General features: G+C 41.8%; 1 protein-coding gene across 3 annotated transcripts in view; it reads left to right on the plus strand.

Moving 5' to 3' along the window:
* The window catches only part of map3k20a (mitogen-activated protein kinase kinase kinase 20a), a 56,294-nt gene that overhangs the window by 9,057 nt on the left and 22,067 nt on the right, over nt 1–25,170 (plus strand). For all 3 annotated transcript variants that reach the window (XM_029633772.2, XM_029633788.2, XM_029633779.2), the window contains exons 4-7: nt 23,567–23,668; nt 24,078–24,143; nt 24,318–24,346; nt 24,472–24,609. In XM_029633772.2, the coding sequence (XP_029489632.2) occupies nt 23,567–23,668; nt 24,078–24,143; nt 24,318–24,346; nt 24,472–24,609 (335 nt within the window). The remainder of the gene's footprint in view (nt 1–23,566; nt 23,669–24,077; nt 24,144–24,317; nt 24,347–24,471; nt 24,610–25,170) is intronic.

A 25,170-nucleotide genomic window follows, 5' to 3' on the forward strand; every position in this document is an offset into this window, starting at 1 on the left:
ATACCGAACGGTTCCTTATTTCACTGAAATAATAAACGTTTTGTTTTCGAAATGATAGTTTCTGGATTCAACCATATTAATGACCAAAGGCTCGTATTTCTGTGTGTTATGTTATAATTAAGTCTATGATTTGATAGAGCAGTCTGACTGAGCTTTGGTAGGCAGCAGCAGGCTCGTAAGCATTCATTCAAACAGCGCTTTCGTGCATTTTGCCAGCAGCTCTTCGCAAGCACACCGCTGTTTATGACTTCAAGCCTAACAGCCTAATGGCTGGTGTAACCGATGTGAAATGGTTAGCTAGTTAGCGGGGTGCGCGCTAATAGCGTTGTCACTCGCTCTGAGACTTGGAGTAGTTACATACACTCAATTAGTATTTGGTAGCGTTGCCTTTCAATTGTTTAACCTGGGTCAAATGTTTCAGGTAGCCTTCCACAAGCTTCCCTCAATAAGTTCGGTGAAATTTGGCCCATTCCTCATGACAGAGCTGGTGTAACTGAGTCAGGTTTGTAAGGCCTCCTTGCTCGCACACGCTTTTTCAGTTCTGCCCACAAATCTTCTATAGGTTTGAGGTCAGGGCTTTGTGATGGCCCTCCAATACCTTGACTTTCTTGTCCTTACGCCATTTTGCCACAACTTTGGAAGTATGCTTGGGGTCATTGTCCATTTGGACGACCCATTTGTGACCAAACTTTAACTTCCTGACTGATGTTTTGACATGTTGCTTCAATATATCCACATCATTTTCCTTTCTCATGAAGCCATCTATTTTGTGAAGTGCACCAGTCCCTCCTGCCGCAAAGCACCCCCACATCATGATGCTGCCACCCCCGTGCTTCCCGGTTGGGATGGTGTTCTTTGGCTTGCAAGCCTCCCCTTTTTCCTCCAAACATAACAGTGGTCATTATGGCCAAACAGTTATATTTGTGTTTCATCAGACCAGAGGACATTTCTCCAAAAAGTACGATCTTTGTCCCTATTTTGCAGTTGCAAACCGTAGTCTGGATTTTTTTTATGGTGGTTTTGGAGCAGTGGCTTCTTCCTTGCTGAGCGGCCTTTCAGGTTATGTCGACATAGGACTCGTTTTACTGTGGATGTAGATACTTTTGTACCTGTTTCCTTCAGCATCTTCACAAGGTCCTTTGTTGTTGTTCTGGGATTGATTTGCACCTTTCGCACCAAAGTACGTTCCTCTCTAGGAGACAGAACGCGTCTCCTTCCTGAGCGGTAGGACGGCTGCGTGGTCCCATGGTGTTATACTTGCGTACTATTGTTTATTATTTATTTATTTACTAATGGACAACAACAAAAAACATCTTTCAAAAACAAGGACATTTGTAAGTAACCGCAAACGTTTGAACGGTAGTTTATATATTCTCCAATCTGGAAACCCTCATCAAATTCAAGATAGCCTTGTATAAAATGCATTATAAAGAAAATTGTATAATGTAGGCTCCATAAAATATGAAATGCGTTATGAAGAAAATCGTGTAGGCCTACTGTTGCCTACATGAAAAAAGGGCCTCTCTGACTGCAAGTGCACCAGTGTCCCAAAGTGTTAAACAGAAAACAAGCATAGAAAACAGTATTGACATTAATAAAAAATCATTTAAAAAAAGTAAGGCTACTATTATAGTGTAGAAAACCATTGCCCATCATGCATTGCTCTAATAACATTCAAAAGATGTTGTTCTGAAGTTTGCCCCCAAACATTTTTTTTAAGTCAAACAAAAATGTGTCTTTTCACACAAATTAAGCCACACAAAAATGCATTAAACACACATATTCCGCTGAAATACTTTTTGTACATATTTGCACGAATTAAGTGTGAGATTGTGTTGGCAAGTGGCAATAGATGTCAGGAACTTACCTGTCACGGATCCCTCCGGAACTGTCATTACGCACACCTGGTCCCTATTCCCTTTGATTAGTAATTGTATAAGTGTGCCCTTTGTTTACCATTGTCCTGTCGATTATTGTTCCAATGTCCGTTGGTTTGTGTGAGTACCTGTGCTATGTTGTTTTGGCTTTCGTGCCACATATATTGTGCAGATGATTACGGGTCTTGTCCAATGTGATAATCATTGTGCGATTGTGTATTTATTCAAGGTACTCCTCACTCTTTTGTTTGGGTTTCTACGTTTTGTATACGTGTTTGTTTGGTCTTCAACCCCGGGGCCTTTCAACAGCACGCTGTAATTTGGGTAATAAAATCCCTATTACGCATTCCTGCGCCTGTCTCCCGATCTCTTCATACCGACGTGACATTACCACTGTGAGCTACCTGTCCAGAGCCACATTTGCTAACGATGCACATACTGTAGTTTTATTATCAGAGTGCCAGTGGACTTCTGGTAAGTATGCTTTAGTGAGGAAGTGTTGGGATCAGGTACAACTACATTTACCCACCCCCAAAATTAATATTTATGCGCAATTCACACCTGAATACATTTTTTTATATTTTTTTAAGGGTTTGGGCAAAGGCTGAAATTGGGGTTGAGAGTAACCCTTAAGACCACAATGAAATCTGTAAGAGATCTTGGTGTTTGTATCTAAACCACATAATGTAAATGATTAGATCTATAACCTACATCCTTCCTGGATTTATATTAGGGCATAATATGGTCAGGTCAATTCATATTATTAATTACAAGTACAGGCCTGGTTCCTTCCCTCAACCGTGATTCTTGTTTGCACTATTATCTGTGGTGAGATAGGAATGTATGTTGTGCAAACATCAGACTCCCACTAGTCTAGTTGATATCAGATAATGTCAATTTTAGCCATCTGTCTTTGTCAGGTGAGGCCACTCTATAGTTCATGGAGCGACAGGAGAGCTGTGTGTCTGTCTGTCTCTGTGTCTCCCCGGTACCGAAGTGTCTCAATGATTTAACAATGATTATTGGCAGTGCTTGTGGCCTTTTTATAAGGAGGTGTTGCATGGACTATCCAAGCATCCTACTTCCACATGATGCTTCTGTTATTGCTATGTTCGTGTGTTTCCCTTCACTACTGGTCTGGGGAAAGTATGCATTAGAGTAATATGGTCTGATCCTTCTTGAACATGATAGAAAAATAGTTTTTACAGGGATATAGTTTTGACATTGATAGTTTATAGGGTGACTGCACTTCCTTGTTTTCCATCAATGCTCATTAAGAAATGCTAGCGGTCATGAGTGTGTGTCGGTCTGATGTGGGTGTTTCTTTGGTGTGTCTTTGCCATTCAATCACAACAAGGCCAGTAGTGAGGTAAGCTAAGCTAGCTTTGCTATGAGATCGATGTTCAGGACTTCTCCTCTCCTGACTGACTTGCCATCTTAAGATGGTCAGCTAATTCAGTTTTATGTGGAGGCTAAAACCTGCGCTGACCTTGTGTTTAACCAAGCTGACAGCAGTTAGCTAGCATAGCTCTACTATTATTCTGACATATCACATTCTTAAAATAAAGTGGTGATCCTAACTGACCTAAGACAGGGAATTTTTTACAGGGATTAAATGTCAGGAATTGTGGAAAACGGAGTTTAAATGTATTTGGCTAAGGTGTATGTAAACTTCCGACATCAACTGTATATAAACTCCCAGTAAATTAGTGGGTTGTTTTACCCAATAAATTACTGGGAGTTTTATTTATATACATACGCAGTTGAAGTCTGAAGTTTACATACATACCCCATAATGTAAAAGTGGAATTATGTTCTTAGAAATGTTAATAATTAATAGAAAAGCTGAAATGTCTTGCATCAATAAGTATTCAACCCCTTTGTTATGACAAGCCTAAATAAGTTCAAGAGTATAAATGTGCTTAACAAGTCACATAATAAGTTGCATGGACTCACTCTGTGTGCAAAAAGTGTTTAACATGATCTTTTAATGACTACCTCATCTCTGTTCCCCACACATACAGTTATATGTAAGGTCCCTCTGTCGATCAGTGAATTTCAAACAGATTCAACCACAAAGATCAGGGAGGTTTTCCAATGCCTCGAAAGAAGGGCACCTATTGGTAAATGGGTAGAAAGAAGAAAAAAAAGCCTACATTGAATATCACTTTGAGCATGGCAAAGTTATTATTTTGTTTTTTAATTTTAAATGATTATTTATTACAAAAAACACGAGGGGGTAACATTAAAGTATTAGAACATGAAGGACAAACATGTATCAGTCTTTCTGCAACAGAGCCATCTTTATGTGTGAGGGTGCTTGTGCATGATAGTGACATAACATATTGTCATAGTTTCCTTTTTTGCCAATGTAACGGCTCTCAAACTGAACACCGCAACAAAATAACAAAGTAGAAAAAACGAAAGCGCACAGTTCTGTCAGGCAACAAAACAGCTAAAGAGAAAAGAACTCCCCAAAAACCCAAACGGAAAATCACAACTTATATATGATCCCCAATCAGAGACAACGATAGACAGCTGCCTCTGATTGGGAACCACACTTGGCAAAAACAACAAAGAAATAGAAAACATAGATTCTCCCACCCGAGTCACACCCTGACCTAACCAAACATAGAGAATAAATAAGGATCTCTAAGATCAGGGTGTCACACCCCCCACAGTTCTCCAATAACTGTCCCTCAACCATTCGAGACCCCTCCCACAGTCCCCCCCCCCCCAGAAGAAAGAAAATAAAAATACAATGAATTCCATTCCCCACCCCCAAGAACCCCCAATGCACCAACAACCAAGAGAAAAAAATGACTAAAGAGAAAAAAGAAAACAGAAGAAAACAACAATACAAAAAATTCAAATTAAAAATACATTTAAAACAAAGGACATCAAGGACAACTGAAATCATAACAGCATGCCAACTGTATATGTTTGTGTGCATGTCTGGCACTATTACATGTATGTGTGTGATCTTCTATGTATTTATTTTAATGAGAGTGTGTGTATATGCATGTGTACAAACACCTGCACGGCATCAGCCTCAGGCAAACCCTCATTAGTTGTAAAAACACTGCCACTTAATGTCATTCAAATGTACTTTTATGTTTTATTTAGACTTTTTTTTCTCCTTTATCTTTTGACCATCATTCTCTCTCTCACAGCAACTCCACTCCCACATGTCTCCAATTCCACATACCAACCCTTAGCTTCCCTCAGCCCATCCCATCTATCTCTGCTGGCCACCCACTTCGTGTTTCTAAGCAACACATGCTATAATGTTTAACGTACAATTTCAATCTATCTAATCGAATAGAATCTACAGATTGCGTGTTGAAGATAAATACTTTTACTAAGAGTATTAGTATATTAGTAATTGACTGACCCGGTCTCTCCAGATCTCCTAACAGTACTATTTCTAGGGTCAATTTTAGATCAATGCTATGCATTTTCAGCCATTCCTGAACCTGAGACCAGAAACAGGCTACCCGAGGGCAATACCAAAATAAATGGTCTATTGATTCTGTATCCTCACAACAAAATCTGCAGAGCTTCGATGATTTTATGCCCCAAATGGTGGTGAAGTTATTAATTACACTTTGGATAGTGGATATATCAATACACCTAGTCACTACAAAGATACAGCTGTCCTTCCTAACTCAGTTGCCAGAGAGGAAAGAAACCACTCAGGGATTTCACAATGAGGCCAATGGTGACTTTAAAACAGTTAGAGTTTAATGGCTGTGATAGAAGAAAACTGAGGATGGATCAACAACATTGTAGTTACTCCACAATACTAACCTAAATGACAGAGTGAAATCAAATCAAATGTTATTTGTCACATACACATGGTTAGCAGATGTTAATGCGAGTGTAGCGAAATGCTTGTGCTTCTAGTTCCGACAATACAGTAATAACCAACGAGTAATCTAACCTAACAATTCCACAACAACTACCTTATACACACACAAGTGTAAAGGAATGACGAATATGTACATAATAATATATGAATGAGTGATGGTACAGAATGGCATAGGCAAGATGCAGTAGATGGTATCGAGTACAGTATATACATATGAGATGAGTAATGTAGGTTATGTCCACATATAAAAGTGGCATTGTTTAAAGTGGCTAGTGATACATGTATTACATCAAGATGGCAAGATGCAGTAGATGGTGCAAAAAAGTATTTAGTCAGCCACCAATTGTGCAAGTTCTCCCACTTAAAGATGAGAGAGGCCTGTAATTTTCATCATTGGTACACTTCAACTATGACAGACAAAATGAGGGAAAAAAATCCAGAAAATCACATTGTAGGATTTTCAATTAATTTATGTGCAAATTATGGTGGAAAATAAGTATTTGGTCAATAACAAAAGTTTATCTCAATACTTTGTTATATACTCTTTGTTGGCAATGACAGAGATCAAACGTTTTCTGTAAGTCTTCACAAGGTTTTCACACACTGTTGCTGGTATTTTGGCCCATTCCTCCATGCAGATCTCCTCTAGAGCAGTGATGTTTTGGGACTGTTGCTGGGCAACACGGACTTTCAACTCCCTCCAAAGATTTTCTATGGGGTTGAGATCTGGAGACTGGATAGGCCACTCCAGGACCTTGAAATGCTTCTTACGAAGCCACTCCTTCGTTGCCCGGGCGGTGTGTTTGGGATCATTGTCATGCTGAAAGACCCAGCCACGTTTCCTCTTTAATGCCCTTGCTGATGGAAGGAGGTTTTCACTCAAAATCTCACGATACATGGCCCCATTCATTCTTTCCTTTACACGGATCAGTCGTCCTGGTCCCTTTGCAGAAAACAGCCCCAAAGCATGATGTTTCCACCCCCATGCTTCACAGTAGGTATGGTGTTCTTTGGATGCAACTCTTCTTTGCATTCTTTGTCCTCCAAACACGACGAGTTGAGTTTTTACCAAAAAGTTCTATTTTGGTTTCATCTGACCATATGACATTCTCACAATCTTCTTCTGGATCATCCAAAAGCTCTCTAGCAAACTTCAGATGGGCCTGGACATGTACTGGCTTAAGCAGGGGGACACATCTGGCACTGCAGGATTTGAGTCCCTGGTGGTGTAGTGTGTTACTGATGGTAGGCTTTGTTACTTTGGTCCCAGCGCTCTGCAGGTCATTCACTAGGTCCCCCCGTGTGGTTCTGGGATTTTTGCTCACCGTTCTTGTGATCATTTTGACCCCACGGGGTGAGATCTTGCGTGGAGCCCCAGATCGAGGGAGATTATCAGTGGTCTTGTATGTCTTCCATTTCCTAATAATTGCTCCCACAGTTGATTTCTTCAAACCAAGCTGCTTATCTATTGCAGATTCAGTCTTCCCGGCCTGGTGCAGGTCTACAATTTTGTTTCTGGTGTCCTTTGACAGCTCTTTGGTCTTGGCCATTGTGGAGTTTGGAGTGTGACTGTTTGAGGTTGTGGACAGGTGTCTTTTATACTGATAACAAGTTCAAACAGGTGCCATTAATACAGGTAACGAGTGGAGGACAGAGGAGCCTCTTAAAGAAGAAGTTACAGGTCTGTGAGAGCCAGAAATCTTGCTTGTTTGTAGGTATTTATTTTCCACCATAATTTGCAAATAAATTCATTTAAAATCCTACAATGTGATTTTCTGGATTTTTTTCTTCTCGTTTTGATTGTCATAGTTGAAGTGTACCTATGATGAAAATTACAGGCATCTTTTTAAGTGGGAGAACTAGCACAATTGGTGGCTGACTAAATACTTGTTTGCCCCACTGTATGAGATGAGTAATGTAGGGTATGTAAACATTATATGAAGTGGCATTGTTTAAAGTGGCTAGTGATACAGCAGCTAGTCAATGTTAGTGGTGGTGGCTGTTTAACAGTCTGATGGCCTTGAGATAGAAGCTGTTTTTCAGTCTCTCGGTCCCTGCTTTGATGCACCTGTACTGACCTCGCCTTCTGGATGATAGCGGGGTGAACAGGCAGTGGCTCGGGTGGTTGTTGTCCTTGATGATCTTTATGTCCTTCCTGTGACATCGGGTGGTGTAGGTGTCATGGAGGGCAGGTAGTTTTCCCCCGGTGATGAGTTGTGCAGACCTCACTACCCTCTGGAGAGCCTTACGGTTGTGGATGGAGCAGTTGCCTTATCAGGCAGCCCCACAGGATGCTCTCGATTGTGCACCTGTAAAAGTTTGTGAGTGCTTTTGGAGACAAGCCAAATTTCTTCAGCCTCCTGAGGCTTCTTCACCACGCTGTCTGTGTGGGTGGATCAATTCAGTTTGTCAGTTTGTCCGTGATGTGTATGCCGAGGAACTTAAAACTTAATACCCTCTCCACTACTGTCCCATTGATGTGGATAGGGGGGTGCTCCCTCTGCTGTTTCCTGAAGTCCACAATCATCTCCTTAGTTTTGTTGACGTTGAGTGTGAGGTTATTTTCCTGACACCACACTCCGAGGGCCCTCACCTCCTCCCTGTAGGCTGTCTCGTCGTTGTTGGTAATCAAGCCTACCACTGTAGTGTCGTCTGCAAACTTGATGATTGAGTTGGAGGCGTGCATGGCCACGCAGTCGCGGGTGAACAGGCAGTACAGGAGAGGGCTCAGAACGCACCCTTGTGGGGCCCCAGTGTTGAGGATCAGCGGGGTGGAGATGTTGTTACCTACCCTCACCACCTGGGGGCGGCCTGTCAGGAAGTCCAGTACCCAGTTGCACAGGGCGGGGTTGAGACCTAGGGTCTCGAGCATGATGATGAGTTTGGCGGGTACTATGGTGTTAAATGCTGAGCTGTAGTCGAGGAACAGCATTCTCACATAGATATTCCTCTTGTCCAGATGGGTTAGGGCAGTGTGCAGTGTGGTTGCGATTGCGTCGTCTGTGGACCTATTGGGGTGGTAAGCAAATTGGAGTGGGTTTAGGGTGGAGGTGATATGGTCCTTGACTAGTCTCTCAAAGCACTTCATGATGACGGAAGTGAGTAGTCGTTTAGCTCAGTTACCTTAGCTTTCTTGGGAACAGGAACAATGGTGGCCCTCTTGAAGCATGTGGGAAGAGTAGACTGGGAAATGGATTGATTGAATATGTCCGTAAACACACCAGCCAGCTGGTCTGCGCATGCTCTGAGGACGCGGCTGGGGATGCCGTCTGGGCCTGCAGCCTTGCGAGGGTTAACACGTTTAAATGTTTTGTAATCCGTGATTGACTGTAGACCCTGCCACATACCTCTCGTGTCTGAGCCGTTGAATTGCGACTCTACGTTGTCTCTCTACTGACGCTTAGCTTGGATGATTGCCTTGCGGAGGGAATAGCTACACTGTTTGTATTCGGTCATGTTTCCGGTCACCTTGTCCTGATTAAAAGCAGTGGTTCGCGCTTTCAGTTTCGCGCGAATGCTGCCATCAATCCACGGTTTCTGGTTTGGGAATGTTTTAATAGTCGCCGTGGGTACGACATCGCCGATGCACTTGCTAATAAACTCGCTCACCGAATCAGCGTATTCGTCAATGTTGTTGTTTGACGCAATGCGGAACATATCCCAGTCGTGATCGAAGCAATCTTGAAGCGTGGAATCAGATTGGTCAGACCAGCGTTGAACAGACTTGAGCGCGGGAGCTTCCTGTTTTAGTTTCTGTCTATAGGCTGGAAGCAACCAAATGGAGTCGTGGTCAGCTTTTCCGAAAGGAGGGCAGGGGAGGGCCTTATATGTGTCGCAGAAGTCAGAATAACAATGATCCAGGGTTTTACCAGCCTTGGTTGCACAATCGATATGCTGATAGAATTTAGGGAGTCTTGTTTTCAGATTAGCCTTGTTAAAATCCCCAGCTACAATGAATGCAGCCTCGGGATATGTGGTTTCCATTTTACATAGAGTCAAATAAAGTTAGTTCAGGGCAGTTGATGTGTCTGCTTGGGGGGCGGGGGGATATATGCGGCTGTGATTATAATCGTAGAGAATGTTCTTTGTATATAATGCGGTCGACATTTGATTGTGAGGAATTCTAAGTCAGGTGAACAGGAGGACTTGAGTTCCTGTATGTTGTTATGATCACACCACGTCTCGTTAATCTTAAGGCATACCCCCCCCCCCCGCCCTTCTTCTTACCAGAAAAATGCTTGTTTCTGTTGGCGCGATGCGTGAAGAAACCAGCTGGCTGAAGAAGAAACCAGCCATGCTGGTCATTTATGAACATTTTAACATCTTGGCCATGTTCTGTTATAATCTCCACCCAGCACAGCCAGAAGAGGACTGGCCACCCCTGATAGCCTGGTTTCTTCCTAGGTTTTGGCCTTTCTAGGGAGTTTTTCCTAGCCACCGTGCTTCTACACCTGCATTGCTTGCTGTTTGGGGTTTTAGGCTGGGTTTCTGTACAGCACTTTGAGATCTCATCTGATGTATGAAGGGATATATAAATAGATTTGATTTGATCTGTACCGACTCCGATAGCGTGTCTTGAGTGAGCCATGTTTCCATGAAGCAAAGAACGTTACAGTCTCTTATGTCTCTCTGGAATGCTACCCTTGCTCGGATTTCAACTACCTTGTTGTCAAGAGACTGGACATTGACGAGTAGTATGCTCGGGAGCGGTGCGCGATGTGCCCGTCTCCGGAGCCTGACCAGAAGACCGCATCGTCTGCCCCTTTTACGGCGTCGATGTTTTGGTTCACCGGAGGGGATCCTATCCATTGTCCTGGGTGTTGGGCAAAACAGAAGATCCGCATCTGTAACGGCGTAATGCCGAAATGCAGCGTGGTGGTTACTCATGTTACTTTAATGAAGAAAATGACGATACATGAAATAACTATACAAATACAAAACAACAAACGGAACGTGAAAACTAATTACAGCCTATCTGGTGAACTACACAGAGACAGGAACAATCACCCACGAAATACAAATCGAACTCAGGCTACCTAAATACGGTTCCCAATCAGAGACAACGAGAATACCTGACTCTGATTGAGAATCACCTCAGGCAGCCAAGCCTATACAACACCCCTACTCAACCACAATCCCAATAAACAAAACCCCAATACGAAATACAACAACATAAATCCATGTCACACCCTGGCCTGACCAAACATATAACGAAAACACAAAATACAATGACCAAGGCGTGACAGCATCGGAAAAGTTGTATTCTTGGTCGTAATGTTGGCGAGTTGACGTTGCTCTTATATCCAATAGCTCCTCCCGACTGTATGTAATAAAATCTAAGATATCTGGGGTACCAACTTAAGAAGTAACACGTAAAAAAACAAAATACTGCATAGTTTCCTAGGAACGCGAAGCGAGGCGGCCATCTCTGTAGGTGCCGGAACTTCTATACTTGTACAGAATAAAACTTTTTCAAAACATGCATCCTGTTTGCAATAAGGCCCTGAAGTAAAACTGAAAACAGATTTGGCAAAGAAATGAACTTTTATGTCCTGAAGACAAAGTGTTACGTTTGGGGAAAATCCAACACAACACACCACTCTTCATATTTTCAAGCATGGTGGTGGCTGCATCATGTTATGTGTAAGCTTGTCTTTAGCAAGGAAAAGGGAGTTTTTTTGGATAAAAAGAAACGGATTAGAGCTAAGCACAGGCAAAAACCTATAGGAAAACCTGGTTCAGTCTGCTTTCCAACAGACACCGGGAGACTAATTCACCTTTGAGCAGGACAATAACCTAAAACAGAAGGCCAAATATACACTGTAGTTGCTTACCAAGACAACATTGAATGTTCCTGAGTGGCCTAGTTACAGTTTGACTTATATCGGTTTGAAAGTCTATGGCAAGACTTGAAAATGTCTAGGAAGCAACATTATAGAGCTTGAAGAATTTTTAAAAGAATAAAGTGCAAATATTGTACAATCCAGGCGTGCAGACTTACCAAGAAAGAAAGGGGATTCTAAAATGTATTGACTCGGGGGTGTGAATACTTGTGTAAATTAGATATTTCTGTATTTCATTTTCAAAACAATTGCAAAAATTTCTAAAAACTTGTTTTCACTTTGTCATTATGGGGTATTGTGTGTAGATGGGCAAGATGTTTTATTTTTATTAAATCAATTTTGAATTCAGGCTGTAACACAACAAAATGTTTAACTTATTTTGTACATAATGTTGCTGCTACCATCTCTTATGACCGAAAAGAGCTTCTGGACATCAGAACAGTGAATACTCACCTCAAATTGGACTAATAATTTTTCTTTAATGAGTCAGATGGGAAGGATATACTCCAAAAGCCCGAACAGGCCCTCATTCCTGTCATTTGCTGGAGAAAGAAACGGATTTTGCGGAAAGAGATTGGGTGCCTTGTGAGGATCAGGCGCCGAGTGGCTAATCTGCCTCTGCCATCCGTACTGTTAGCTAACATTCAATCGCTGGAAGATAAATGGGATGAATTGAAAGCACATATATCCTACCAACAGGACATTACAAACTGTAATATCTTATGTTTTACAGAGTCGTGGCTGAACGACGACATTAATAACATACAGCTGACGGGTTATACACTCTATCGGCAGCCTCTGGTAAGACACGGGGCGGGGGCCTATGCATATTTGTAAACAACAGCTGGTGCATGATATCTAAGGAAGTCTCGAGGTTTTGCTCGCCTGAGGTAGAGTATCTCATGATAAGCTGTAGACCACACTATCTACCTAGAGGTTGAGGATTTTCAACTGCGATACCGATTTATTGGAGGACCAAAAAAACTGATACTGATTAATCGGCCATTTAAAAAAGAAAATGTTTTACAATTTATTTGTAATAATGACAATTACAACAATACTGAATGAACACTTATTTTAACTTAATATAATACATCAATAAAAATCTATTTAGCCTCAAATAAATAATGAAACATGTTCAATTTGGTTTAAATAATGCAAAAACAAAGTGTTGGAGAAGTTTTTATATATGCCATGTAAAAAAGCTAACGTTTGAGTTCTTGCTCAGAACATGAGAACATATGAAAGCTGGTGGTTCCTTTTAACATGAGACTTCAATATTCCAAGGTAAGAGGTTTTAGGTTGTAGTTAATATAGTATTTACAGGACTATTTCTCTCTATAACATTTGTATTTCATATACCTTTCACTATTGGATGTTCTTATAGGCACTTTAGTATTGCCAGTGTAACAGTATAGCTTCCGTCCCTCTCCTCGCCCCTACCTGGGCTCGAACCAGGAACACATCGACAACAGTCACATTCGAAGCAGTGTTACCCATCGCTCCACAAAAGCAGCGGCTATTGCAGAGCAAGAGGAACAACTATTCCAAGTCTCAGAGCAAGTGATGTTTGAAACGCTATTAGCGCGCACCCCGCTAACTAGCTAGCTATTTCACATCGGTTACACCAGCCATTAGGCTGATAGGCTTGAAGTCATAAACAGCGCTGTGCTTGAAGCATTGCGAAGAGCTGCTGGCAAAACGCACAAAAGTGCTGTTTGAATGAATGCTTACGAGCCTGCTGCTGCTGCCTACCATCGCTCAGTCAGACTGCTCTATCAAATATCAAATCATAGACTTAATTATAACATAATAACACACAGAAATACGAGCCTTTGGTCATTAATATGGTCGAATCCGGAAACTATAATTTCGAAAACAAAACGTATTATTATTTCAGTGAAATACGGAACCGTTCAGTATTTTATCTAACGGGTGACATCCCTAAGTCGAATTATTCTTGTTACATTGTACAACCTTCAATGTTATGTCATAATTACATAAAATTCTGGCAAATTAGTTCGCAATGAGCCAGGATGCCCAAACTGTTGCATATACTCTGCATGCAATGAACGCAAGAGAAGTGACACAATTTCACCTGATTAATATTGCTTGCTAACCTGGATTTCTTTTAGCTAAATATGCAGGTTTAAAAATATGTACTTCTGTGTATTGATTTTAAGAAAGGCATTGGTGTTTATGGTTAGGTACAGTCGTGCAACGATTGTGCTTTTTTCGCAAATGCGCTTTTGTTAAATCATCCCCCAGCGTTGCATCGATTATATGCAACATAGGACACGCTAGATAAACTAGTAATATCATCAACCATGTGTAGTTAACTAGTGATTATGATTGATTGTTTTTTATAAGATAAGTTTAATGCTACCTAGCAACTTACCTTGGCTTCTACTGCATTCGTGTAACAGGCAGGCTCCTTGTGGAGTGCAATGAGAGGCAGGTGGTTAGAGCGTTGGACTAGTTAACCGTAAGGTTGCAAGATTGAATCCCAGAGTTGACAAGGTGAAAATCTGCCGTTCTGCCCCTGAACAAGGCAGTTGGCCCACCATTCCTAGGCCGTCATTGAAAATAAGAATGTGTTCTTAACTGACTTGCCTAGTTAAATAAAAGTGTAAAAAAGAAAATAAATTAAATCGGCAAAATCGGTGCCCAAAATAACAATTTCCAATTGTTATAACTTGAAATCGGCACTAATTAATCGGCCATTCCGATTACTACCTCTACTATCTACCTAGAGTTTTCATCTGTATTTTTCGTAGCTGTCTACATACCACCACAGACCGATGCTGGCACTAAAACTGCACACAATTAGCTGTATACCGCCATAAGCCCTACAGGAAATCGCTCATCCATGTCACACCTTGGTCAATATGTTTTGTGTTTTCATTATATATTTTGGTCAGGCCAGGGTGTGACATGGGTTTATGTGTTGGGTTCGTATTGGGGTTTGTTTAGCATTGGGATTGTGTATGATTAGGGGTGTGTCTAGTTAGGCTTGGCTGCCTGAGGCGGTTCTCAATTGGAGTCAGGTGATTCTCGTTGTCTCGGATTGGGAACCGTATTTAGGTAGCCTGAGTTCACTTTGTAATTCGTGGGTGATTGTTCCTGTCTCTGTGTAGTGTTCACCAGATAGGCTGTAATAGTTTCACGTTCCGTTTTGTTGTTTTTGTATTTTGTATCTGTTATTTCATGTACCGCGATTACTTAATTAAAGTCATGAGTAACCAACACGCTGCATTTCGGTCCGACTCTCTTCCTTCAACAAACGAACGTCGTTACAATCCAGAGGCGGCGCTCCTAGTGGCCGGGGACTTTAATGCAGGGAGACTTAAATCAGTTTTACCTCATTTCTATCAGCATGTTAAATGTGCAACCAGAGGGGAAAAACTCTAGACCACCTTTACTCCACACACAGAGACGTGTACAAAGCTCTCCTTAGCCCTCCATTTGGCAAATCTGACCATAATTCTATCCTCCTGATTCCAGATTACAAGAAAAAAATTAAGCAGGAAGCACATGTGACTTGGTCAATTAGAAAGTGGTCAGATGAAGCAGATATTAAACTATAGGACTGTTTTGCTAGCACAGACTGGAATATGTTCCGAGATTCTTCCGATGGCATTGAGGAGTACACCACATCAGTCACTGGCTTCATCAATAAGTGCATCAACGACATTGTCCCCAAAGTGACTGTACGTACATAGCCCAACCAGAAGCCATGGATTACAGGCAACATTCGCACTGAGCTAAATGGTTGGTTGAGCTGCCACTTTCAAGGAGCGGGACTCGGAAGCTTATAAGAAATCCCGCTATGCACTCCGACTTTCAATCAAACAGGCAAAGCGTCAATACAGGAATAAGATTGAATTGTACTACACCGGCTCCGACGCTCATCGTATGTGTCAGGGCTTGCAAACTATAACAGGCTACAAAGAGAAGCACAGCCGAGAGCTGCCCAGTGACTCGAGCCTGCCAAACAAGCTAAATAACTTCTATGCTCGATTCGAGGCAAGCAACACTGAAACATGCATGAGAGCATCAGCTGTTCCGGACGACTGTGTGATCAAGCTCTCCGCAGCCGATGTGAATAAGACTTTTAAACAGGTCAACATTCACAAGGCCGCAGGAACAGACAGATTACCAGGACGTGTACTCCGAGCATGCGCTGACCAAACGGCAAGTGTCTTCACTGACATTTTCAACCTCTCCCTGTCTGAGTCTGTAATACCAACATGTTTCAAGTAGACCACTAAAGTCCCTGTGCCCAAGAACACCAAGGTAACCTGCTTAAATGACTACTGACCCGTAGCACTCACGTCTGTAGCCATGAAATGCTTTGAAAGGCTGGTCATGGCTCACATCAACACCATTATCCCAGAAACCCTAGACCCACTCCAATTTGCATAACGGATCCACAAATGATGCAATCCCTATTTCACTCCACACTGCCCTTTCACACCTTTAGAAAAGGAACACCTATGTGAGAATGCTATCAATGGTGTCAAAAGCAACACTAAGGTCTAGGAGTATGAGGACAGATGCAGAGCCTTGGTCTGACGTCATTAAAAGGTCATTTACCACCTTCACGAGTGCAGTCTCAGTGCTATGATGGGGTCTAAAACCAGACCAAAGCGTTTCATGTTCATTATTTGTCTTCGGGAAGGTATTGAGTTACTGCGCAACAGCTTTTTCAAAAAATGTTGAGAGGAATGGGAGATTCACCATAGACCGATAGGTTTTAACATTTTCTGGGTCAAGGTTTGGATTTTTCAAGAGAGGCTTTATTACTCACTTTTAGTGAGTTTGGTACACATCTAGTGTATAGGGAGCCATTTATTTATGTTCAACCTGGGAGGGCCAAGCACAGGAAGTAGCTCTTTCAGTAGTTTAGTTTGAATATGGTCCAGTATGCAGCTTGAAGGTTTAGAGGCCATGACTATTTTCATAAATGTGTCAAGATCACATCACCAACAAGCTATATCATGGTCCAAACACACCAAGACAGTCGTGAAGAGGGCATGACAAAACCTATTCCCGCTCAGGAGACTGAAAAGATTTGGCATGGGTTCTCAGATCCTCAAAATGTTCTACAGCTGCACCATCGAGAGCATCCTGACAGGTTACAACACTGTCTGGTATGGCAATGCCTTGCTCGACCGCAAGGCAGAACAGAGGGTAGTGCGTACGGCCCAGTACGTCACTGGGGCCAAGCTTCGTGCCATCCAGGACCTCTATACCAGGCGGTGTCAGAGGAAGGCCCTAAAAATTGTCAGACTCCAGCCACCTTAGTCATAGACTGTCCTCTCCGCTACCGCATGGCAAGTCTAGGTCCAAAAGACATCTTAACAGCTTTTACCCGCAAGCCATAAGACTTCTGAACAGCTAATAAAATGGCTCCCCAGACTATTTTCATTGCCCCCCACCCCCTCTTTTACGGTGCTGCTACTCTCTGTTTATTATCTATGCATAGTCACTTTAACTCTACCTGCATGTACGTATTACCTCGACTAACCGGTGCCCAAACATTGACTCTGTACCAGTACCCCCTGTAATATAGCCTCGCTATTGTTATTTTCCTGCAGCTCTTTAGTTATTTGTTGCTGTTATTTAAAAAAAATTTAACTTATCTATTTTTGACTTAACCAACAATGCAGTTAAGAAAAAATAAGTGTTAAGGTCTTGTAAGTATTTCACTGTAAAGTCTACACCTGTTGTATTCAGCGGATGTGACAAATAAAATGGAGGATAAAAAAACTTGAGCGTCTCCATTGATCCTCCATTGATCCTGAGCTGATTTGTGCAGACTCAGTACAACTGAGCTTTGGAGAAATATGCAGATTCAACGAGGAGTCCGTAATTTGCTTTCTAATGATCATGATATTTTTGTCGAAGAAGTTTATGAATTCATCACAGCTGAAGTGAAAGGCATCCTCTCTTGGAGAATGCTGCTTTTTCGTTAGCTTTGCGACAGTATCAAAAATACATTTTTGGATTGTTCTTATTCTCCTCAATTAGGTTGGAAAAATAGGATGATCCAGCAGCAGTGAGGGCTCTTCGATATTGCACGTTACTGTCTTTCCAAGCTAGTATGAATACTTTCAGTTTGGTAGAGCGCAATTTCCGTTCCAATTTTCTGGAAGCTTGCTTCAGGGCTCTAATATTTTCTGTATACCAGGGAGGAAGTTAGTTTCTTGTGACAATTTTGGTTTTGTTTTCAAGGGTGTGACTGCATCTAAGGTATTACACAATGTTACATTTAGATCCTCAGATTAGGTGGTTAACTGATTTTTGTACTCAGAGCAGATTATTTGTTGCTATTGCAAACGTAATAAGATGGTGGTCTGTGAGTCCAGGATTATGAGGAAAAAACTTTTAGATCCAAAATATTTATTCCACTGGGAAGAAAATAGATCCAGGGGATGACTGTGGCAATGAGTAGGTCCGGAAACATGTTGAACAAAACCCATTGAGTCGTTGATGGCTCCAAAAGCCTTTTGGAGAGGGTCTGTGGACTTTTCCATATGAAATATTAAAGTCACCCAAAATGTGAATGTACAGGCCTCCCTGTTATCTGCCATGACTACAAGTCCGACAGGAATTTAGGGCACTCAGTGAGGAACTCTGTATACGGCCCAGGAGGCCTGTAAACAGTAGCTATAAAAAGTGATTGAGTACGCTGCATAGATTTCCTGACTAGAAGCTCTGCTCTACAGCACTCACAATTCAATCGCTGGTTGCAAACTGCTTTCAGCCAGCTTAGTGGACTTTCTTCACTAGCATAGTCCATGTAGTCAGCTCAGCCATCCCCATTGAGACCATGTCTGTGCCTCAATCTAGGTTGGGCAAAACTAAACATGGCCGTGTTCGTCTTAGCAATCTCACTGAAATAAAGACCTCCATTCCTGTCATTATTGAAAGAGGTTGTGATATCTAAAAAACGCAGTCATTTTTGTTGTGGTAAATTGACATTTGCTATTGTAAATGTTAGCAATAACTCTGCCTTTGCGGGATGCGCAGATATGCGGATATGGTCACTAGTGTAACCAGGAGGAGAGGTCTCATTTAACACAGTAAATTCATCAGGCTTAAGCCATGTTTCAGTCAGGCCAATCACATCAAGATTATGATCAGTGATTAGTTCATTGACTAACTGCCTTCGAAGTGAGGGATCTAACATTAAGTAGCCCTATTTTGAAAAAAAGTGTTTTTATACCTTTCAAGTGTAACAGTTCCATGTAGAAAAAAAATAATACTTCACATAATACTTAAGAAACCATTGTTCCTTAAGTATATTAGGAGTGTTCTGCTAATATAACAATGTGCAAATAGTATACCTTCCTGTAGGGTATATGGTGTTCCCTGACCTGTTTGCTCCAGGCCTCTCTCATCACAGATACTAGTCATGAAGGAGCCTTGCTTCGGCTCCTATATCCGACACAGCTCCTGTTTCACACACAGAGACTGACTGACTGACTGACTGACCGACCTACGCTCACAGTCATGGAAGCCAACAGTAACTATACTGTTGAACATAGCCAGTCAGAGTTCCTGATTCTCTGCTAATTCACAAGGGACACATGCCAGCATGGCACTGACTGGGTGGCATTATTCACTCAGGCTCAGGAGTAGTCCATTGGCACAGTGGAAGGGGGCACCTCCTTACAACATACAAGACACAGGTGGTTAGATGAATTCCAGGACATAGTAATTTGACAATTCACCAGATCAAATGTGACCAACCCGATTCAAGTGTCCTCCATTACTCTGAAGCGGGACTGGTATCTAGCCACTGCCTCGGCCTTCTGTAACAATTCCTGATATGGTAGGGGGTTCCCATGACGCTGCTGAACAACAAATTCATCAGGTTTTGTACATAGCCTGTGAAGGAAATCAAATATAATCACACAATAAACATATAGCGAGAAAAATTAATTTTAAAAATTACTTTTTATGCTAAAACAGGCACTGCAACTACCGAATAGATTCAGGCTGGTGACGCTGATGCTGTTACTATGCAACCAGCTGTGTACGTTCCTGAATGCTTGCTGATACGTTTTGCTATGCTGCCATAGCTATATATTTAGTAGATAAGTACCATCCTTCATTTATTTTTGCCCTAGAAAATACACAAACTTTTATAAGAACAGGCATGTTGTTTTGGGTTAGCAAACGAAGCCCCGGTTAGTTATTATATTTTTGTCTTGAGTTGAAATTAGTTGGCTAGCTAACGTTACCTAGCCAGTTCAAGTTGAACATTATTGAAAGCAAGCTGGCTACATCCTATCATTAGCTAGCGAGCAAGTGCCTGCCCTGTATAGGCCTTTCTCTCGCACAAGGGGGGGATCAAATTGCAGGGGACTCTCTGGAAATGACTGTTTCTGTTTTTTCGCTGCTGCTGTACACTACGTGGGCATAAAAATACATTTTCCTGAAGAAAATAAACATCAGTTTTTCTTGTAAACTAAGCTAGAGCTGGTTTTACGGACATGTTTTTATTGCCTACACTAGATTCTTCGGCCACTGTCATTTAGGAATCTAGGAGGCTGAGACCGGTATAGCTAGCTAGCTAAACTAACGTAGGTAGCTAAATATTATAATAGGTTCAACTTGCTGCCAAAACTCTTGCTAAGACTATGTACAGTGCCTTCAGAAAGTATTCATACCCCTTGACTTATTCCACATTTTGTGATTTTTACACAATACCCCATAACAAATGTTTTGATTTTTTGGGGGAAATCTATTGAAAATGCAGTACAGAAATATCTAATTTACATAACTATTCACACCCCTGAGTCAGTACTTTGTAGATGCACCTTTGGCAGCGATTACAGCTGTGAGTCTCTTTCTCTAAGAACTTTCCACACCTGGATTGTGCAACACTTGCCCATTAATCTTTTCAAAATTCTTCAAGCTCTGTCAAATTGGTTGTTGATCATTGCTACACTTAGAAAGAAAGGTGCTATCTAGAACCTAAAAAGGTTATTTGGCTATTGGGTTCCATGCACAACCTCTGCCCCAGAGGGTTCTACATGGAACAGAAAGGTTTCTACCTTGAACTAAAAAGGGTTCTCCTATGATGACAGCTGAAGAACCCTTTTGGAACCCTTTTTTCTAAGAGTGTAGATAACCATTTTCAGGTCTTGCCATAGATTTTCAAGTAGATTTAAGTTGAAACTGTTACTTAGCCACTCAGGAACATTCACTGTCTTCTTGGTAAGCAACTCCCGTGTAGATTTGGACTTGTGTTTTAGATTATTGTCCTGCTGAAAGGTGAATTAATCTACCAGTGTCTGGTAGAAAGCAGACTGAACCAGGTTTTCCTCTGTGCTTAGCAATTTTGTCTGTGCTTAGCGCCATTCCGTTTATTTTCTTAACCTGAAAAACTCTCTAGTCCTTACAAGCATACCCATAACATGATGCACCCACCACTATGCTTGACAATATGGAGAATGGTACTCAGTAATGTGTGTGTATTGGATTTGCCCCAAACATAAGACTTTGTATTCAGAACAAAAAGTGAATTTCTTTGCCACATTTTTTGCAGTATTACTTTAGTGCCTTGTTACTTTTTATTCTGTACAGGCTTCCTTCTTTTCACTCTGTCAATTAGGTTAGTATTGTGGTGTAACTACAATGTTGTTGATCCATCCTCACTTTTCTCCTATCACAGCTATTAAACTCTGTAACTGTTTTAAAAAGTCACCATTGGCCTAATGGTAAAATCTCTGAGTGGTTTCCTTCCTCTCCATACAACAGATTATGTGACTTGTTAAGCACATTTTTACTTCTGAACGTATTTAGGCTTGCCATAAAACAAAGGGGTTGAATACTTATTAACTCAAGACAGTTTTTTATACATTTTCAAAAAACGTAATTCCACTTTGACATTATGGGATATTGTGTGTAGGCCAGTAACAATACATCTCAATTTAATCCATTTTAAATTCAGGCTGTAACACAGCAACATTTGGAAAAAGTAAATGGGTGTGAATACTTTCTGAAGGCACTGTATATATCGTACAGTATAAACAATCAAAGAAATGTATACTGAACAAAAATATATATGCAACATGTAAAGTGTTGGTACCATGTTTCATGAGCTGAAATAAAAGATCCCAGAAATGTTCCATATGCACAAAAAGCTTATATTGCTCAAATTCTGTACACAAATTTGTTTACATCCCTGTTAGTAAGCATTTCTCCTTTGCCAAGACAATCCATCTACCTGGCAGGTGTGGCATATCAAGAAGCTGATTTAACAGCATGATCATTACACAGGTGCACCTTGTGCCGGGGAAAATAAAAGGCCACTCTAAAATGTGCAGGTTTGTCACACAACACAATGCCACAGATGCCTCAAGTTTTCAGGGAGCGTGCAATTGGCATGCTGACTGCAGGAATATCCACCAGAGCTGTTGCTAGAGAATTTGTTTATTTCTCTACCATAAGCTGCCTCCAACATTGTTTTAGAGAATATGGCACTACATTCAATCGGCCTCACAACCGCAGACCACGTATAATCACACCAGCCCAGGGCCCCCACATCCGGTTTCTTCACCTGCTGGATGATCTGAGATGAGCCACCTAGACAGCTGATGAAACTGTGGGATAGAACAACTGAAGGATTTCTGCACAAACTGTCAGAAACCGTTTTAGAGAGGCTCATCTGCATGCTCGTCATCCTCACCAGGGTCTTGACCTGACTGCAGTTCGCCGTCGTAACAGATTTCAGAAGGCAAATGCTCACCTTCGATGGCCACTGGTACACTGGTGAAGTGTGCTATTCACGGATGAATCCCGGTTTCAACTGTACCGGGCAGATGGCAGACAGCGTGTATGGTGTCGTATGTGCGATCGGTTTGCTGATGTCAACTTTGTGAACAGAGTGCCCCATGGTGGCAGTGGGGTTATGTTATGGGGGCAGGCATAAGATACACACAACGATACACAATTGCATTTTATTGATGGCAATTTGAAAGCACAGAGATACCCTGACAAAATCCTGAGGCCCTTTGTCGTGCCATTAATCCGCCGTCATCACCTCATGTTTCAGCATGATAATGCACGGCCCTATGTCGCAAAGATCTGTACACAATTCCTGGATGCTGAAAATGTCCCAGTTCTTCCATGGTCTGCATACTCCCAGACATGTCACCCATTGTGCATGTTTGGGATGCTCTAGATTGACATGTACGGCAGCGTGTTCCAGTTGCTGCCAATATCCAGCAACTTTGCACAGCCTTTGAAGAGGAGTGGGATAACATTCTACAGGTCACAATCAACAGCCTGATTAACTCTATGCATGGGAAATTTGTCACGCTGCATGAGGCAAATCAGGTCACACCAGATGGTTTTCTGGTCCACGCCCCTACCTTATTTTTAAGGTATCTGTGACCAACAGATGCATATCTGTTTATATTTTTGTTCAGTTTATATGGTAGTTGGCAACCAACTTTAAGGTGAATTACCGTCACAAACTGGGCTGAAGCGTGGGCCTTGTTCCTCTTTCAATCACCCAATGAGTAGATGGGAGGGGCGGGACTTGCAGCACGTCAAGCATCTAAACTAGAACCAAGTTATATTTTAGCGCTTGGTTATGCAGACGCAATGCCGCCGGTTTGGTCAGCATTTAAGAGCTGTTCTGAAAAAGACCGCCTGAAATTTCAGCTAGTTTTCAGTTTTCCCCTCCCCACTCAGACCACCCCAAGACAGTCCTAGCAGAATTCTTGCTTGAGTAATTGCTCTTTGCTGAGAAGCTATTTTTGTTCCTTTTTGACCATTTTAATTGAAAACAATCACAGTAAGGTACTTAATTGTTACCCATAAATGATTTGATATTGAGATGAAAACGGCTGCATTGGACCTTTTAACTATAGTAAAAAGACATATTTGATATAGTGCAGAGCAATGTAAATGATATTTTGGGAGTTTTATAATGGTATGTGTTTTCACCACAGATTATGCCAGTGGAGGGTCCCTGTATGACTACCTGTCCAGTGCAGAGAGTGAGGAGATGGACCAGGAACAGGTCATGACTTGGGCCATGGAGATTGCCAAAGGTACAGTCATGATTCATTGTCTTAGCTCCTTTAAAACTTGCAAGGGTACGTGTTCTTGTCGAATTTTTGCAAAGCCATTTGACTAAACTTAAACACTGACTGAGATTCCACATTTGTTTTAGCTCATTAGCAACTCAGCAGTAGAATATATTTCAGACATGTACGCTCGGGGTCTATTCCAACTCATTGAGAACAATACGGTCTCATTGAGAACAAGTGAAGTCAAAACACGAAGGCCTACATGTGATTAATCTGTGTCCTTAGTTTACATAAGTAATGGACATTGTGAGGAAGGCATGGATGAGGCATTTAGGAGAGCACAGATGAACACAGACTTGTTTATATCAGCCTGGTTGCCCGTTGATTGGTCAGAGGAAAATTTTATTTCTCCATCTTATTTCTCCATCAGGCATGCACTATTTACACTCCGAGGCCCCGGTCAAGGTTATCCACAGAGACCTGAAGTCCAGGAATGGTAAGATTTCAGATTCATCTTCATCATCTAGCCTTCTGTTATGTGTCTGAGTCTATACAAAAGACACGTCTGGTCTAACAGATATAGCCAGAGGCAAATATTACATAAGCTGAATTAAAAGAAACCTGAATATACATATTTTTCCTGACTTGACAGACATGTTTTCTATTGCAGTGGTTGTGACGGCAGACAGAGTTCTTAAGGTACATTTGTTTGCACATTCCTGAATACATGGGATCATACGTTTGCATACTGGTTTTACGCAAAACCTTTTCTCCCAACTCTTGCTAAAACCCGGGCCTTCACCAGTACCTGTTTCCCTGTGCAGATCTGTGATTTTGGGGCGTCCCGGTTCCACTCCCACACCACACACATGTCCCTGGTAGGCACGTTCCCCTGGATGGCCCCGGAGGTCATCCAGAGCCTGCCCGTGTCTGAGACCTGTGACACCTATTCCTACGGCGTGGTGAGTGACCAACACATAGGACACACACTGACCACAGATCAGCTGTTCATACTCAATCCAATAGTTACTGAGACTGGGCTATTTTTCTCCAGCTGATTCTGCAAGACAATCTGCTTGTGATGTTCATATGAATCGGCTCATACATAGACTTTTATTTACTAAGTACAGAAACCATCAGATAGAGACTTGTTTGACTTGGGACTGAATCAGCTTGGTAAGGAAGTTGCTTAGTTTGTAGAGGAAGCCAAAGAACAATTATGGTTAAGAAAAAGCGCTAATGTCACTGTTGCAACTGCATGGCTGAGAGAGTAGACTGTCAATCAACCAGTACCTAGCACTTGAAAGAACAGACTTTTCAGAGATGACATTTTCATGCCTTCATTACTGCCACTGGGAAAGTAGTCGGGAGCGGCATTATTGACCTTTTGTAGAAGTGCTAGCAGCAGTTCCATACGTTTTCTTCCTAATTTCTATCATCTTTCATCCCTGAGTAGAGAGTTTGAAGCCTGGGCATATTTGTGTGTGTGTGTGTGTGTGTGTGTGTGTGTGTGTGTGTGTGTG

This window comes from Oncorhynchus nerka, linkage group LG3, assembly GCF_034236695.1.
Source record: "Oncorhynchus nerka isolate Pitt River linkage group LG3, Oner_Uvic_2.0, whole genome shotgun sequence".
NCBI classification, from domain to species: domain Eukaryota; kingdom Metazoa; phylum Chordata; class Actinopteri; order Salmoniformes; family Salmonidae; genus Oncorhynchus; species Oncorhynchus nerka.